The sequence below is a fragment of the Eretmochelys imbricata genome, chromosome 5 (assembly GCF_965152235.1).
Source record: "Eretmochelys imbricata isolate rEreImb1 chromosome 5, rEreImb1.hap1, whole genome shotgun sequence".
NCBI classification, from domain to species: Eukaryota; Metazoa; Chordata; order Testudines; family Cheloniidae; genus Eretmochelys; species Eretmochelys imbricata.
In genome coordinates this window covers 45,057,972-45,073,272 of record NC_135576.1, presented here as the reverse complement: position 1 = coordinate 45,073,272, position 15,301 = coordinate 45,057,972, and the positions used below count along the sequence as shown (strand labels likewise).

At 39.0% G+C, this 15,301-nt stretch overlaps 1 protein-coding gene across 1 annotated transcript in view; it reads right to left on the bottom strand.

Moving 5' to 3' along the window:
* DMGDH (dimethylglycine dehydrogenase) overlaps window positions 1-15,301 on the bottom strand; it is a 78,011-nt gene that overhangs the window by 44,950 nt on the left and 17,760 nt on the right. Inside the window, exons 3-5 of the mRNA XM_077816990.1 lie at window positions 7,236-7,334; window positions 2,823-2,987; window positions 1,096-1,300 (exon numbers count right to left, since the gene is read on the bottom strand). Coding sequence (XP_077673116.1) covers window positions 1,096-1,300; window positions 2,823-2,987; window positions 7,236-7,334 — 469 coding nt within the window. The remainder of the gene's footprint in view (window positions 1-1,095; window positions 1,301-2,822; window positions 2,988-7,235; window positions 7,335-15,301) is intronic.

Here is a 15,301-nt window from a genome sequence, read left to right as displayed (position 1 = left end):
GTCAAAACAATTTATTTTTTCCTAGCCTCGTTCTTTGAAATGGCTGAACAGTTTTGGCAGAAATTTAAAAAAAAAAAAAAATCAACCTGAAACAGCCACCAGGCATGGAAAATTTCAGCCCAAAGATTAACGTTTGGCAAAGTTAGAAGCAACCGAACACAGGCTCTTATAATGGCAAGTATAGGGCAATCATACTAAAAAATGCAGTGTTACTACCCACATATAATAAGGAGAGTTTTTTACATACTGCTTAATATTGAATAAGTAATACTTAATACAGTGAAGGTTAGAAGTTACATACAGAGGAAAATAAATACAAATCATTTTAACTTAATATTTCTGGAGCATAAAAATATATTGTTAAAAAGGGGACATTTAACCTACCAGTCAAATAAACAGTAAAAATCCTCCCCTTCCAAGATATGGGAGTGCAATTTCACATCTGAGGGCAACACAGAGTAAGATAAAACTCAAAGGATCAGTATTATCTTATTTGCTGCACCCCTATAGGTCTCTGAGGAAAGATATAATGGAGAGCAGCCAGCCCTTCACTCCCTGCCACACCCCCATCTGATCATTCCAGCTTGTTTCCCAAGGAGCACCCATGTGGGGTTCCATAATTTTAAGGAGAGGGGACAATACTGCAGAGGTAGCATTTTATCCCTTCCACCCACCCCAACCCAGACCACCAGATTGTCTTGTAAAAGCTAATGGGAAAGTCTGACCCGTAGTATTTTGTTGGAGACACACAGGAGAAAGAGAGAGAGAAGAAATGTTATTAATGTTTTTGTTCCATACAAATAATAAATAATAATAATGTCTAGTCAGGGATAATTGAAAGGTATTTCTTCCGCTAAGCACTCAGTTTCCACAATGTTATTGAGAAGCAAGAGCCCATTAAAAAAAATCAGGACAGCCTGATACCAAATCATGGGTTTTATGGGTTCACCAGGAACTAGAGAGTTACTAGAAAACATATTGCACATGTTACTACAAGACAAATAGTAGAGTACTACTGCTTAGTCTGAGTTTCTTGATCTTATACCAGTTAGTTTTTAAACTTTAAAAGGTATCAAAGTATTTTTTAATTCTTACCTGCTGTATTCACAATTCTGTTTGTTCTAATTATTCCATTTGGCGTTTCAACTTCCCAGGTCCCGTCTGATCTAGGGCTCAGATTTGTCACTTGGACTGGGTAATTTAACAGGGCACCATATTTCCTTGCTCCTGCAGCCAAGGCCATAGTGAGAGAATAGGGATCAATATGACCATCTCCGGGGTTATACAGGCCAGCTAAAACCTAAGTGGACCACACAAGATTAATTCAAATTAAATTTGCTGCTTTCATTGCATCTCATATTAAACTGAATTTCTTGAGTCAACTGAAAAAAATTTTAAAAGCATATTATATTATCAAGACTTCAACGGGCTAACTTAATTGTCCTATGGAAGTGTGATTCTCCAGCATCAGAATCTATCTGTGATCATAGAGATAGAGGCCAAGGCTGAAGATTTCAGAAAGAAACCCAAATGAACAGAATGTGTCAAATGTCTTCCAAAAATCTCATAAAGGGTTTCAGACAATTCAACATAAGTAGTAACATTCAGAAGGTTTAGATCATTTGCACATTTTAAAATGAGTATGATCATTTCTCATCCTATGAAAATCTATGATAGCTGTTAAAACATTTACCACATTTTAAAAATTAAAATAATGGCCCTGATAACCCCCTCTCATGGGAAAACCAGCGAGGAGGGAGTTAATGGGAGGAAATCTTCTCAGATTTCACCTCATGGAGTTCCCTTGAATTGTTCCACTAGAAAAATGATTTTGCTTCTACAGAATGGGCTGCAGTTCTTGCTCACAAGTCCAGTGAATTCCTAGGATCTATGCAAATCCCAAGGTACCTGGAGGGAGCCATCCACACAGAAGCCCTATGCCTCCACTCTGGCTCTTGGTCTCCAGTATCAATCTCATATCCTACTCCATGACAGCACTGCTTCATTATGAGTAGGCTTGGGAGGATTAGATTTTTTATCAGTAAATGTTAGTAAACACGGATTTCACCATACACATACAAACCAATGAAAAAATATTTCCACTTATGATAACAGAAACGTACAGATGGCAAAGAAAGAAAAGTGCTGCTTGAGAACTTATTAAAATTTGATTTAAGGATATTTACTTTGTATATCTTGACATGTGATGTTGACAATTTGTGTTTTCAGTTATAAAGCTGTCACTTTTTAAATCTCAGTGTCTGTTGCAGCTACCCCTAACGGTCAGATGCCCCCAACTGTCTGATGCGTCCCAATTTCCTGCAACTGTGAAAATTTAAATTGATAAAAATAAAAATTGTTTAAAAATAAACATTTATATTACCCAGCAAAATTATAAAAAAGTAAAAATCAAATTCTGCCAAGCCTAATTCTGAGCTACTAAACAAGGGGGTTTAGAATAGAAACAATATGCCAACCTTAACCTTCATATTTGCCTTTGCTGAGCTTTCTCCTAGAATACCTGGATCTGAGTCTCGGCTCTGTGTCCTGAACAGGCTCTGTGTTTTTCTTTCTTCCCGAATTTACTCTCCCACGCAATAGAAACTCCCCCAGAGGATCCTGTTAATGTTGCCTTAATAGAATCATATGGGGAGGTGGCTCATTCTCGTTTTCACTAAGCCCCTTTACACTGCTTGAGCCGAAAGCCTTTATACTAAGGGCCTTAGTGCACAAGAGAATCAGGCCCTGGATTTACAGTATGTCTTTGAAAGTCCAACATTTAACTGCAAGGAGAGTTGTTTTCAAAAAATGTTATTCTTTACCTTCTCCATGTTCAATATGGGAAACAGCTCTTGTATTCTCTCAGGCCCAATAAGATACTGCTCTGTTGGATGCCAACCAGCTCGCGTCATTTGGTACTTGAATTCATCCACTCTAGTAGGGGTGGAAGCAATTCTGATGCTGCCTGGCTGATGAAACCCCACAGCCTAAAACACGGATAGCAAAAATAAATGAATGAGTTATCATTAGGACTTTGTCTCATCCCTGTCTAAATGCCTGATCCTACACCAGTGAAGTCAATGGGAGTTTTGCCATTGACTTTGGTGACCACAAGCCCTAAAACCCCTTGAAGGATCAGGCCCCAAATGTAGAACTGGGGGGAGTAAGGAACAATTTGTAGCCACATAAAAGCCTAACTAAGCTGAGCGAGCATATTACTTAAATGTACACTACCTTCAAAATAAGCTGTAAAAAAAAAAAAAGAAAAAAAAAAGATTCTCTGTATCGTATTTTATTATTCTCTGTTAATTTTGAACCTCTAAGATTGGATTAATGAGCCAACTTTGTGGGCTTTATTCCACCTATTTATACATTTTCAAAAATAGATCAGATAAATTTAAAAGTAAATGTTTAGTATCTTATACGAATATAATCTCAGTATCAGTATTATGAGCTGGGTAAACTTTTCTGAAACCAGAGGATGTAACCACTGTCCTTCATTTAAGATAGTTGTAAGAAAACCATTAATCTCCTTTATGAAACAATTCACATCAAACAATTCACATGTCACCAGCCAAATTAAAGGCATGTGCAAGGCAAATGTGGGCAAAGGGGTTTCACTGGCTTCTGTTTTGTGAAGGTTTGCATGTCTCAGAGAGAAACTAGAAAAATTAGAGAAAATGAGAGAAAAGGCAGCAAGGAAGAACCAGAGACTGCTTGAATAAGCAATGGGAACATGGCATTGTGAAAAGCCCAGAAAGAGTTTTTGCACTGTGTGCTGGCTGAAGAGAGCTTGGCTAGAGCTGTGAGCAGAGAAACTGTCTCCTGCGGCTGATTCCTACAGTCTTCAAAGAAACAGGACTTTGATGCAGTCCTGTTTATTTGCTAACAGTGTACAAAGATACCTGACTCCATCATCAATTTCTCCTCCTAACAGAACCAACCCACAGGGCCCTAAATTTGGCTAACTAGTTGAGTCAAAAGGGATAAGAATCAGCATTTTAAACATTGACAATATTACAAAATAAACAATAAAAAGTTAACTGACCACACATCTTTACTGAAAAAATAAAGATATTTTAATGAAGTATAATTAATTAAATCCAGTTAGAAAGTGCCTGTTCACATTACTGACTGTGGCCCGATCACCCCCACCCCACATCACAAAGATTTCTTCTTCTAATTGTTCTGTTAGGAAATGGAGCTAACCCCCTTGCAAACAGGCTGAGCGACTACTGGGATGCCATGGCAATCCACATGGCGACTCTGTGACCCTGCAATAGTTATCCTCTCCATTCTGTTGCAGCAAGGCTCCATTGGAGCTGCACCACTAAAGATTACTGAGCTGGTGACTAACTGAGGAATCCTCCCACTCTAAGGGGTATCTCCACTGCATAGAAGGGGCTGCAGAAAGTTAATAAAACTTGGAGTGATATTAGCTTTCATGAAGAATCTCTGAGGGACCAGTGGAGGCACAATGCATGTCTCTCCTGCCCCACACTCAACCTGCCCACTGCCCAGCTCCTCCATATATAGATGACTCCTGTATCAACTGAGTGCCTTCCACAGAATACAGGGCAAGGTGGTTGGGTGCTGTTGCAGAGGTGATTGACCCTTCTTTCTGTGCATGAGAGGTGTGATTCATGTGTGAAGGACCCTCACTTTGCACAGGTTATGGATGCATGATAGGGCCTCGTAAGTGTAAAGGACTCACTGTCATTTACCAATTTCTGCAAAATTAGAGAATAACCAACGAAACAGAAATAAAAAGGAAGTCTATTATACGACGGAACATGCTTTTGTCATTTATTTTGTCAAGTGTAGTTTAAACTAGGGCTGTCAATGATTAAAATAATTAATCGCACTGTTAATAATAGAATACTGTGTATTTAAATATTTTGGATGTTTTCTATTTTAAATTTCTATTTTTATTTCTATATTTTAAAATATATTGATTTCAATTGCAACACAGAATACAAAGTGTACAGTGCTCACTTTATATTATTTTTATTACAAATATTTGCACTGTAAAAAAGAAAATAAATTGTTTTTTTCAATTCACCTAATACAAGTACTGTAATGCAATCTCTTTATCATGAAAGTTGAACTTACAAATGTAGAATTATGTACAAAAAAATAACTGCACTCCAAAAAAAAAACAATGTAAAACTTTAGAGTCTACAAGTCTACTCTGTCCTACTTCTTGTTCAGCCAAACGCTCAGACAAACACGTTTGTTTACATTTGCAGGAGATAATGCTGCCCGCTTCTTGTTTACAATGTCACCAGAGAGTGACAACAGGCATTCGCATGGCACTGTTGTAGCTGGCGTCGCAAGATATTTACGTGCCAGATGCGCTAAAGATTCAGAGGTCCCTTCATGCTTTAACCACCATTCCATAGGATGATGACGGGTTTTGCTCAATAACGATCCAAAGCAGTGAGGATCAATGCATGTGCATTTTCATCATCTGATTCAGATGCCACCAGCACAAGGTTGATTTCCTTTTTCGGGTGTTCGGGTTCTTTAGCTTCCGTATCGGAGTGTGGCTCTTTTAAGACTTCTGAAAGCATGCTCCACACCTCATCCCGCTCAGATTTTGGAAGGCACTTCAAATTCTTAAACCTTGGGTCAAGTGCTGTAGCTCTCTTTAGAAATCTCACATTGGTACCTTCTTTGTGTTTTGTTAAATCTGCAGTGAAAGTGTTCTTAAAATGAAGAACATTTGCTGTGTCCGAGACTGCTATAACGTGAGCTATATGGCAGAATGTGGGTAAAACAGAGCAGAAGACATACAATTCTTCCCTGAGGAGTTCAGTCACAAATTTAATTAACGCATTATGTTTTTAAGGAGTGTCATCAACAGGAAGCATGTCCTCTGGTGATAGTGATCGAAGCATGAAGGGGTATACAAATGTTTAGCATATTCGGCACATAAATATCTTGCAACACCAGCTACAAAAGGGCCTGTCCTCACTTTCAGGTGACATTGTAAACAAGAAGCAGACAGCATTACCTCCTATAAATATAAAAAAACTTGTTTGTCTGAGCAATTGGCTAAACAAGAAGAAGAAATGAGTGGACTCATAGATTCTAAAGTATTAAATTGTTTTATTTTTGAATGCAGTTATAGAACAAAAAAAATTCTACATTTCTAAGTTTCACTGTCATTATAAAGCTATTGCACTACAGTACTTGTATGAGGTGAATTGAAAAATACTATTTCTTTTATTTATCATTTTTACAGTGCAAATATTTGTAATAAAAATAATAATATAAAGTGAGAACTGTACACTTTGTATTCTGTGTTGTAATTGAAATCAATATATTGGAAAATGTAGAAAAACATCCAAAAATATTTAATAAATGTCAATTGGTATTCTATTATTGTTTAATAGTGGATTAAAACTGTGATTCATCACCATTAATTTTTTAATCACAATTAATTTTTTTTAGTTAATGGCGTGAGTTAAGTATGATTAACTGACAGCCTTAGTTTAAACTATTTGTGCTTTAATACCTCCCGGTATATGAGTGCACGTACTACATTAGATCTAGTAATAGCAGAATTCACTCTGGCATTCTGATAACATCTTTAATCTTGCTGAAAAGTAGGGTAAGGCCACAGGGTTTTTTGTGAGAATTATCAAATTGGCAGATTAGCAAAGTGAGAGAGAATCACTGTGTTTGTTGCAGTGTCAAACATGAAGGAGGGAAAATGTTGGCTGGAGAAAATGATATAGTCACCAAAGCGAAGCACAGCTCTGAAATGGATACGATGAACTACAGCAATCTTCTCAATTACAGACAGCATTAAATCATTTAAATTAAAACCAGGAATGCCTAATTGTCAGATTGCTCATTCCTGAATGCTGTTTTAACTCAAATAGAAAGATGATACTGCAGTCTCTTTGCCTGCTTGGTTTCTCAGTTATAAGTGTTTTAATTTTGAATTCTGTTTTCTATTTAAGAGTTAGAAGGATTGTGGGGGAGCATCTACAGTACTCTGGAGTTAAATGCTAGAAAATGAATGTAGGACAGACATACAAATAGTAAACTACATTCAGATAAAGTGAGCCCTTGTGGTATGAGAGCTCCCTTTATATGCATGTGCGCACACACACACACACGCACACACACACGCACACAATGTATCCATTCTAAATCTTCCCATAGTTTTTTTTTAGCATGACTAATATTGATTTGAATTAACATTTTTAAAGTGTTTAATTCACCTGCCCAGTCTCCTCCTCCAATTTTTCATAGAGTTTGATGCTGTAGTAATGGATTTTCTTCAGATTTATTCCAGGATGAAAGTAAGTTGTTAACCCAGCCTTGAATAAGAAACAAAAAACAACATATGAGTATTTCTGGAAATGCATTGTTTTCTCTCCCCCTTCTAGGCAGCTTTTTTTCCAGATGTTATTCAAAAGGAACTGTCAGGAAAAGCAACACATGGCTGTACAAAGAAAAGCAACACATGGCTGGAGCCAACAGTTCTTTTTATTTAATTAATTTATTTATAAAAAAATTGTTTCATAGTTTACCCGCACTCTCCTTCCATGCACAGATGTTTTTCCAACTGTCTTCTCTCATCAGTCAAGTCACAATATTTCCGTGGTACTTGTTCTCTACTATAGTTTCATTCCTTGCTTAAACTATTCATTTTTCTACATAAATCTTTTGGATGAGACATAAAACTGAGTTCCCAACTAGCTGTGGTTTCTAAAACTCCTATAGTTCTTTCATATAGGCTACAGTACATGGGCCTTGCCAAAATATACTGCTGCTGGAGATGTGGGTCCCCCGGAGCCACACTGGCTCATATTTTGGGACAATCCCAAATCCTTTTGGTTAGAATAAGGCAAGAGGATTAATATAATAATGGATCCCTCCTGAAAAATTACTTCTCAGAACTGTGTTTTGGGATATATTCCATCATCTTAGAAACTTTCCAACTCACAGAAAGCTTGGTTCTGTAGAGCAGAGCTTGCAGCCAAATGACTTACACTGCTTACGTGGAAGAGCAGACTGCCTCCAGGAACAGAAGCTTGGCACAAGAAGCTAGCTGACCTAGCAGCTAAAAAACAGCTAATGTTTAAGAGAAGAGGGACGTCAGACACATTTGATAAGATTTGATCTAACTTTTTAGAAACCTTTGATTAATGTCTGCTAGCTGGAAACTGAGATGTTGCTCTTCTTTCCTATCCCTACCACTTTTTGTCCTTTTTCTTGCTTCCCTTCCTTCACTTTTTTGTTCTTTTGTCTGTTCTCTTATTTTTGGAAGGAAAAAAATCAATAAAATATAAACAAATAATAAAAAAGATCATGGAGTTTTCAAGAGGAGGGATATAAACACTGGTATCCTGGCTGAATCCTAATACAAGTGATTACATCCTGTCTCCCTAAAAGTCCTCTTATAATTTTTTCAAGAATGCGGACAGTTTCACTTTACACTTTCCAAATAAGCACATACGTAAAACTACTTTTAGTTTTGACATTTTTCAGTTTGCCATCTCTAGTTACTTTGCATTGTATATTTTTCTTAAGCCTTTAAGTTTTCAAATCAATGGAACTCAAATGAATAAGGCTAGCAGGTTTGGTTTTATTTAAAAACATCTTTCTGTTTGTATTGAATTTAATTTTAATGTTATTCCTATAACAATTTATACTTTGCCATAAGAAGCATATATAGCATCACTAAGATCAAAAGTGGTAATAGTTCAACAATATCTTAGAAATGGTCTGTCCAGGGACTTTATTCTGCCCTTGCAGAGGGATAGATTCAATGACTTTGAAGGAACGGTAGTTTCCCAATTTTCATTATGAGGATTTTCTCTTTTTTGGTATTTTAAAACTTATACAACAGTATAAACCCTTATCCCCAAAAAGAGACCCGTGGAAAACAATCTAACCTATGAAAACCATCCACCTAAACATAAATATTACAGTTGTGGTTACTGTGAATTATTTTTGTTACTAAGGCTTGGATCCATAAGTATCTTCCATATTGTTCACAATCTGAAAGTCTTTGTTTTAATTGTTTTGAGCCGGAACCTAGTGCAATTTTATTGCAGTTTTTGCAATGAATTTATGTCTTGATCACTTCTTAAAAATTAAGTCCTCAAGGTCTAATCTACTGTTTTGCTCAATAAAATGAAGAAATAAATAAATTATATCTTAACTCTTAAAACACTCATTTTTCTCTAGCTATTTACATGTATTTCGCTTGCTCTCAATTCATATCATAATCTTTGTACTGTCTTCCTTTATTTGTACAAACATTGCCTGATCAGTCTTTTGTTCCTCCCCTGGATGTATTTAATAATCTTCTATATACAGTAAAATTCAGTTGTAGTGATCACTGTTGGTAATAATAATTTAGTTATATGGGCCACAAATTACTTTCCAAAACCATTTGCTAGTGGCTCTGATGTGTTCACCACACAATAATACCCATACCCATGGGCATTTAGTTACAAGGATCAAGTTGGAAGTAATATCTTTGACCTTTTTAAATGTAGGAAGGAATTTCACACTTTTTGGAGTGCTATTTGGCTGTAGATAAAGAATGTTATTGGTTTCAAGAGTGCTATTTAGAGCCAATTATAACCTGACCAACCTGCTTTAGGATTACAATTCCGAGAAGAGTTTGCTCTATCTTTGCCAGATGGAGATTGTTCCTTTATATATGTCTGATTTGAGAAGGTAACTGTCTTGCAGATCTAGATGTGGTGACCATTTGCATATAAAAATCAAAACAGATATTGTCAAAATCCATCCTTATAAAAATTACAGAAGAATCCTATTATATGTTTAGTTTCTTGTATTTTAGTTCTGTTCTATTCTGGATTTTATACTGCACCCATTATTACAGCAGCATTCTGATGGAAACTGGCATTATTTCTTTCATCACATATTCACACAATCTGTCCCCTTACAGATTTGACCAGAACTCCTTACTATGACTTTATTTTCTTTGTGCTGTGATCTATTAGGTATTCTGTAATAATTAAACAGCATACTACTTTGAATTTTGCATGGTAAGAATATTACATAAAGGGTTTTTTGGGATGATACATGGTAAGCACTGCTTTAGCAAACAACTGTTCAAATTAAAAACAAAGGGTCAGATTCTGTCTAGACTGACTTACTCCTTGTGCAGCCCTAATGACTTCGGTGGGATTGCAGTGATTCAGGGCAGAATAGGGCTTGAAGAGATCTATGAACCTGTCAAAGGCTCAATTTTGCTCCCATTTCTACCCAGGCAACCACCACTTGTTTCAAAGGTGGTTAGATGGGTGTAAATATGAGCAGAATTTGGCCTGATAGTTGTGTCTCCTATTAACGTTAGAGTAAAATCCATGCTTTCTGTATTGTCTTTATTTAAATAAAATGAAAGTCAAGCAACTTTTTCACAGTACTGTGCGTAAAACAGCTAACACAATTTATATGAAATTTTGTAACACTGTTCCAGAGCTGAGAACTTGCAAGCTAAGTTTCAGCACTGAGAAACAACAGAAATACAATGGATTTAAACTGTGACCCTTAGTTCTAGCAATGCTGGCTGGACTATGAAAGAGAAAATCTGAAGCAGTATATTGTCTGAATTAAAATGTAAGCTCCTTGGGCTTACATAGCTCCATATATTGCTATATTGTCTGTAAAACTGTTATGAACATGTACCACGCTAAATAAAATAAATAAATAAAAATATATTTTAAGTGCTGCCTAGTGTGGCATTACTACAGGCAAAACAGTTGTTATATGAGCCAGTATCTAGATGACATGAGCCATAACTACTGACAATAACTTTGATCCCTCTCTTTTTCAACTATGTCACTTTGAAGTTTTACATAATGGGCATTCCCTTTTGAACCTATATCACAACACGATGTTCTGAAGCAGACTATTTTATTGTCCTACTGTAATACCACCAAATTCTGTAGCAGCAAGAACTTTTGACTATATGACAATCACAATCTTCACAATATGACAAGAACTGTTGACTATATGACAATCACAATCTTCACAATATGACAATCATCCTGTTGTGGGAGCTTTTTCTTCCATTTTGTCTGCCCCCTTACTACAGAATTCTTCACCTTGAAACTCTGCTACAACCCATTAAGACCAAAGTGCTGGCAAGTAGTGTAACTGTTGCACCTTTATTCATCATATACATTTTGACAAGTTTCCATGATCCTTTTTTCATTTATGTCCTGCCCTCCTGTCCCATTTTTGGACATGTACACTTTTGGCCCAGTAGCAATTTTGAAATTTTTTAATATTTTTCTTTATTGGGTGCATTTGAACGATTTGTGAGTTTTTTCATGTGTTACAGTTGGAAGATATTCAGAAGAAAACAGGTTTTTTTACACATTTTAAGTAAAGTTCAGTAGACAGAGAATAAGCCCTTTTAAAATAATTTACAAAATAAAGCAGATTTGAGAGAGAAAGGCCGACAGAAAGAAAGTTTTAAAATTGCAGAAAAAGGAAAAGAACAGAAATAATTTTAAAAGTGCAGGACAAAGAAACAAACAAAACTTGTTCTACTTGTAAACTGTAAAGAAAGCTTTAAAATTTGTATGGGTTTTACAATTAAAAAAAAATTTTTTTAAAAGACAACAGCCATAGCTTTGTCATTGCATGAAGTTCACAGATAAGGCCATAGCCTCTAACATGGTAATCTGAAGAAACAGCTCCAAGCCCACTTCCTCGTCCTTTCCTGACTTTTCCCACCTTGATTTAAAACTGTCACGTTCTTTTGCTAAACACACAGTTTTTAATCTTATCAAATAAACTTTTAAAAGTTTACCATGAACTACAGACCAGAAGGATAAGAGAGCTGTTCTGGATTTCAAGGGAATAGTGATAACAGACACCTTTTTTGTGAAATGGTTTTGTAGGTAGCCATTCTTTGTTGGCTATCATGCTTTGGCATCAGCAAGCATTTGTCATACAGAAACTTTATGAGGCATTATTTCCCCCCATACAATGGACTATCAGAAACAATAAATAAAATAAAATTAACAAAAACATTTTGAGGGGCTACAGGCATGGAGATATTTTGTAGCAGCACCATCAAAGCAACAATTACATTTTTTTCGTTTTTGTTTATCATTACATTCAAAGGGCCGTAAAGAATTATTTTTATGTTTTCAGATAACACTTTACATTTTACTTTTATATAAGCTGTAACCCTAGATGTTTTACAGCATTAAATAGTGAGAAAATAGAGGTGTTATGACAACTAAAGCCCTATTGCAGAGTGCCTGGGGGAAATTAAAAGGCACAGCCAAAGTGGCAGAGGCCACAATTTAAGAAGGGTGCAGGGGCTACTTTGCGATGGCCCACATGAGCTACTGCCTATATTCCTAAACACACATGCACAAACACAAGGGGAACAGGACATCCATATGCCTTTTCTTGTTGACAAACTGTAACCCAATGTAACCCTTCTGCCCGTCAGAGTTGGCAGCAACAAGGGCCGGGTTCAATATCTAGGGGATCCATTCCAATAACACAATGCAAACCGGCTCGAGCCCCCACCCAGTGACCTGGGACAAATATATATCACCCCCGCTGGGCGCCTCCAAGAGGCAATACTTCCCCTCTCGCAAGCACATAGTCTGAGTGTAGCAAAAGCCTTTTAATAACAGAGAGAAACAATGTGGCATTATGTTGGGGAAACACCACCAACAGGATTCATAACACAACCCATGAGCAAAAAAAAACCCCCACCCCAGGCAAATTGGGGCATGCCCTTTTCCCTTTGGTTCTTGAGTCCAGCAACCCCAAATCACCCAAAGTCCCAAAAGTCCAATGCCCCAAAAGTCTCTGTCCCTGGTCAGGGCAGCCCCAGAGTTCGAAAGTTTATCTGCGGAGCTTTACCTCCCAACCTGGGTGGAAATGGGACAGGGGTAAGAGGCACCTTACATGATCTGAAGCCGACCGCCCCATAGCTCCATAGCGGCGCTCCGCTCCGCCAGCCGCCCCACAAACTCCTTCGCTCCGCTCTGCTCCGCCAGCCGCCCCACGAACTCCTTCGCTCAGCTCCACGGCCCACAAGCAGCTCCTGCCATCCACACGCTGCTCCGTGTCGAACTGCTTCACCAGCCGTCCCACAAACTGCTCCACAATATATTTTCAGGCTCCCCCACTACTTAACACAACACTCAGTGATTTCAGCTCTTAGGTGAATTCAGCTTGTAGTAGGGGGAGCCCCAGTGCTGGTGCACTGTCAGCCCAAAGTGAGCTCAGCAGCCTATAACTAGACTTCTAATGAAATCAAAATTAGCTCTGATATTCCACAGTGGAGAGAGGAGGAAGTGCAATTAGCATGTAAGGCCCTCACCAAGGAGCCCATGCCACCAAGTATTAATACTTGTCCCCAGCCTCTCTCCAGTCACACAGTTTTGGAACCCATGACCCTTGCCTAGCGAGTGCTACTTAGTTGATGGTGAATCCCTCCATCATAACAAAAGGCCACGTACAGTTCCAAGCACAGTTCCCATAATCAGGGTAATAACAATTTATTCTTCCTGTCCCAATAACAGAGACACTGGGGATCCCACAGCAGCCAAAGTGACCATTTGGGCAGCTATGGTCTCATTCTAGGCATGGTGGGTGTGCCTATGCAAATGAGATAGGCCCCTGAAGTTCTTTTCCACACTTGCCACACCTCACCACCAGATGTCAGGGTGGAGCTCATCCTGACACTGCTTACATCCTCCCCACAGCCGAGACTTTGTCGTCCCGACAAATCACACTCCCTTTATACCAACTCATTGGTTTCCTCCAAAGGGCCTCAGGAAGCCCACTTTAGCTTCCACAAGCCTGTGTGCTAAATGTATTGGCTCCTCACTAGTCACCCCAGGTGCATCATAAGTTAACCGTTTCACTGGTCTTATCACCCTGTCTCGTCTATTGAGAATCTCTGTTGCCGAGGTAGGGGGAACATCCTCTTGAGTGACGGATGGAGAGGCTTCCCTGGAGGGTCCCTCGGCTACTGGCGTAGGCCCCTGCACTCCTAGTTCTAAAGCAGGAGGGTCCAAGGTGCCCAGGACATCCTCTACCTGTCTGTCCCCATTGTCCAGTAACCTGTGTGTGTCATCACAGGGGGGTCTCATCAGCAGCACCGGGGTATCAGAAAGGGGCCTAAATAGTTCCGCCATTGGGTTTAGGGCGGAAGAGGGAAAACTCTTGTTTGGTTCAGCTGATCGAGACTGAAATCTTGTCTCCATCCCAGGATACACCAGGGTTGTGTCTTCCTCCTCAGACTCACTCTCAGATGTGCAGAATAGGGGTAAGTTAGCTGCAGGGGGCCCACTGTCTGTGTTGGATGGCGGCTTTGGTCTAGCACCTCTGTTCTGCCCGGCGGCCCTGCCGTGGCCCATCTCATAAGGGGTGCTTATCAATTCCCCCACAGGGAGCAAAAGGTTTCTATGCACCGTCTTTATTTGCCCTGGACCGTCTTCAGGTTTGATCTTGTAGACCGGCAGATCTCCCAGCTTTTCCATCACCAGGTAAGGTATTGCCTTCCATCTGTCAGCTATCTTGTGTTTGCCAGCAATACCCAAATTTCGCAGCAGGACTCTGTCCCCCGGCTGGAGCTCCTGCGAACGCACTCTAGCATCATATCGATGTTTGTTGCGGTCTGCGTTCTTCCGAGCCGCAGCGGTAGCTAAGCGATAAGCATCCCGCAGCTTTTCTCTTAGTCGGGATACATATTGCTGATGAGTTTCATAGCTATCTCCATCCTCTGATACACCAAAGCACAAGTCTATGGGTAATCTTGGTTCTCGCCCAAACATCAAGAGATATGGGGTGACTCCCGTAGCATCGTTCTTTGTGGCATTGTAGGCATGCACCAGAAATGCGACATGCTGGCTCCAGGTTGCCTTCTGCTCTGGTCGCAAAGTTCCCAACATATCTAATAGGGTTCGATTGAACCTCTCTGGCTGAGGATCACCTTGGGGGTGATAAGGCGTTGTCCTAGACTTTTTAATTCCTGCTATCTTCAGCACCTCCTTCAGAAGGTGACTCTCAAAATCCCGCCCCTGATCAGAGTGTATCCGAGCCGGGAATCCATAGACTGAGAAATATTTGTCCCACAATACTCGAGCAACGGTGGTGGCCCTCTGATCACGTGTGGGATATGCTTGTGCATACCGTGTAAAATGGTCAGTCACTACTAGAATGTTTCCAACATTCCTCTTTTCTACCTCTACAGACAAGAAATCAATGCATACCAACTCCAAAGGTTTGTTGCTGGTGATGTTCTTGAGATATGCAGCCC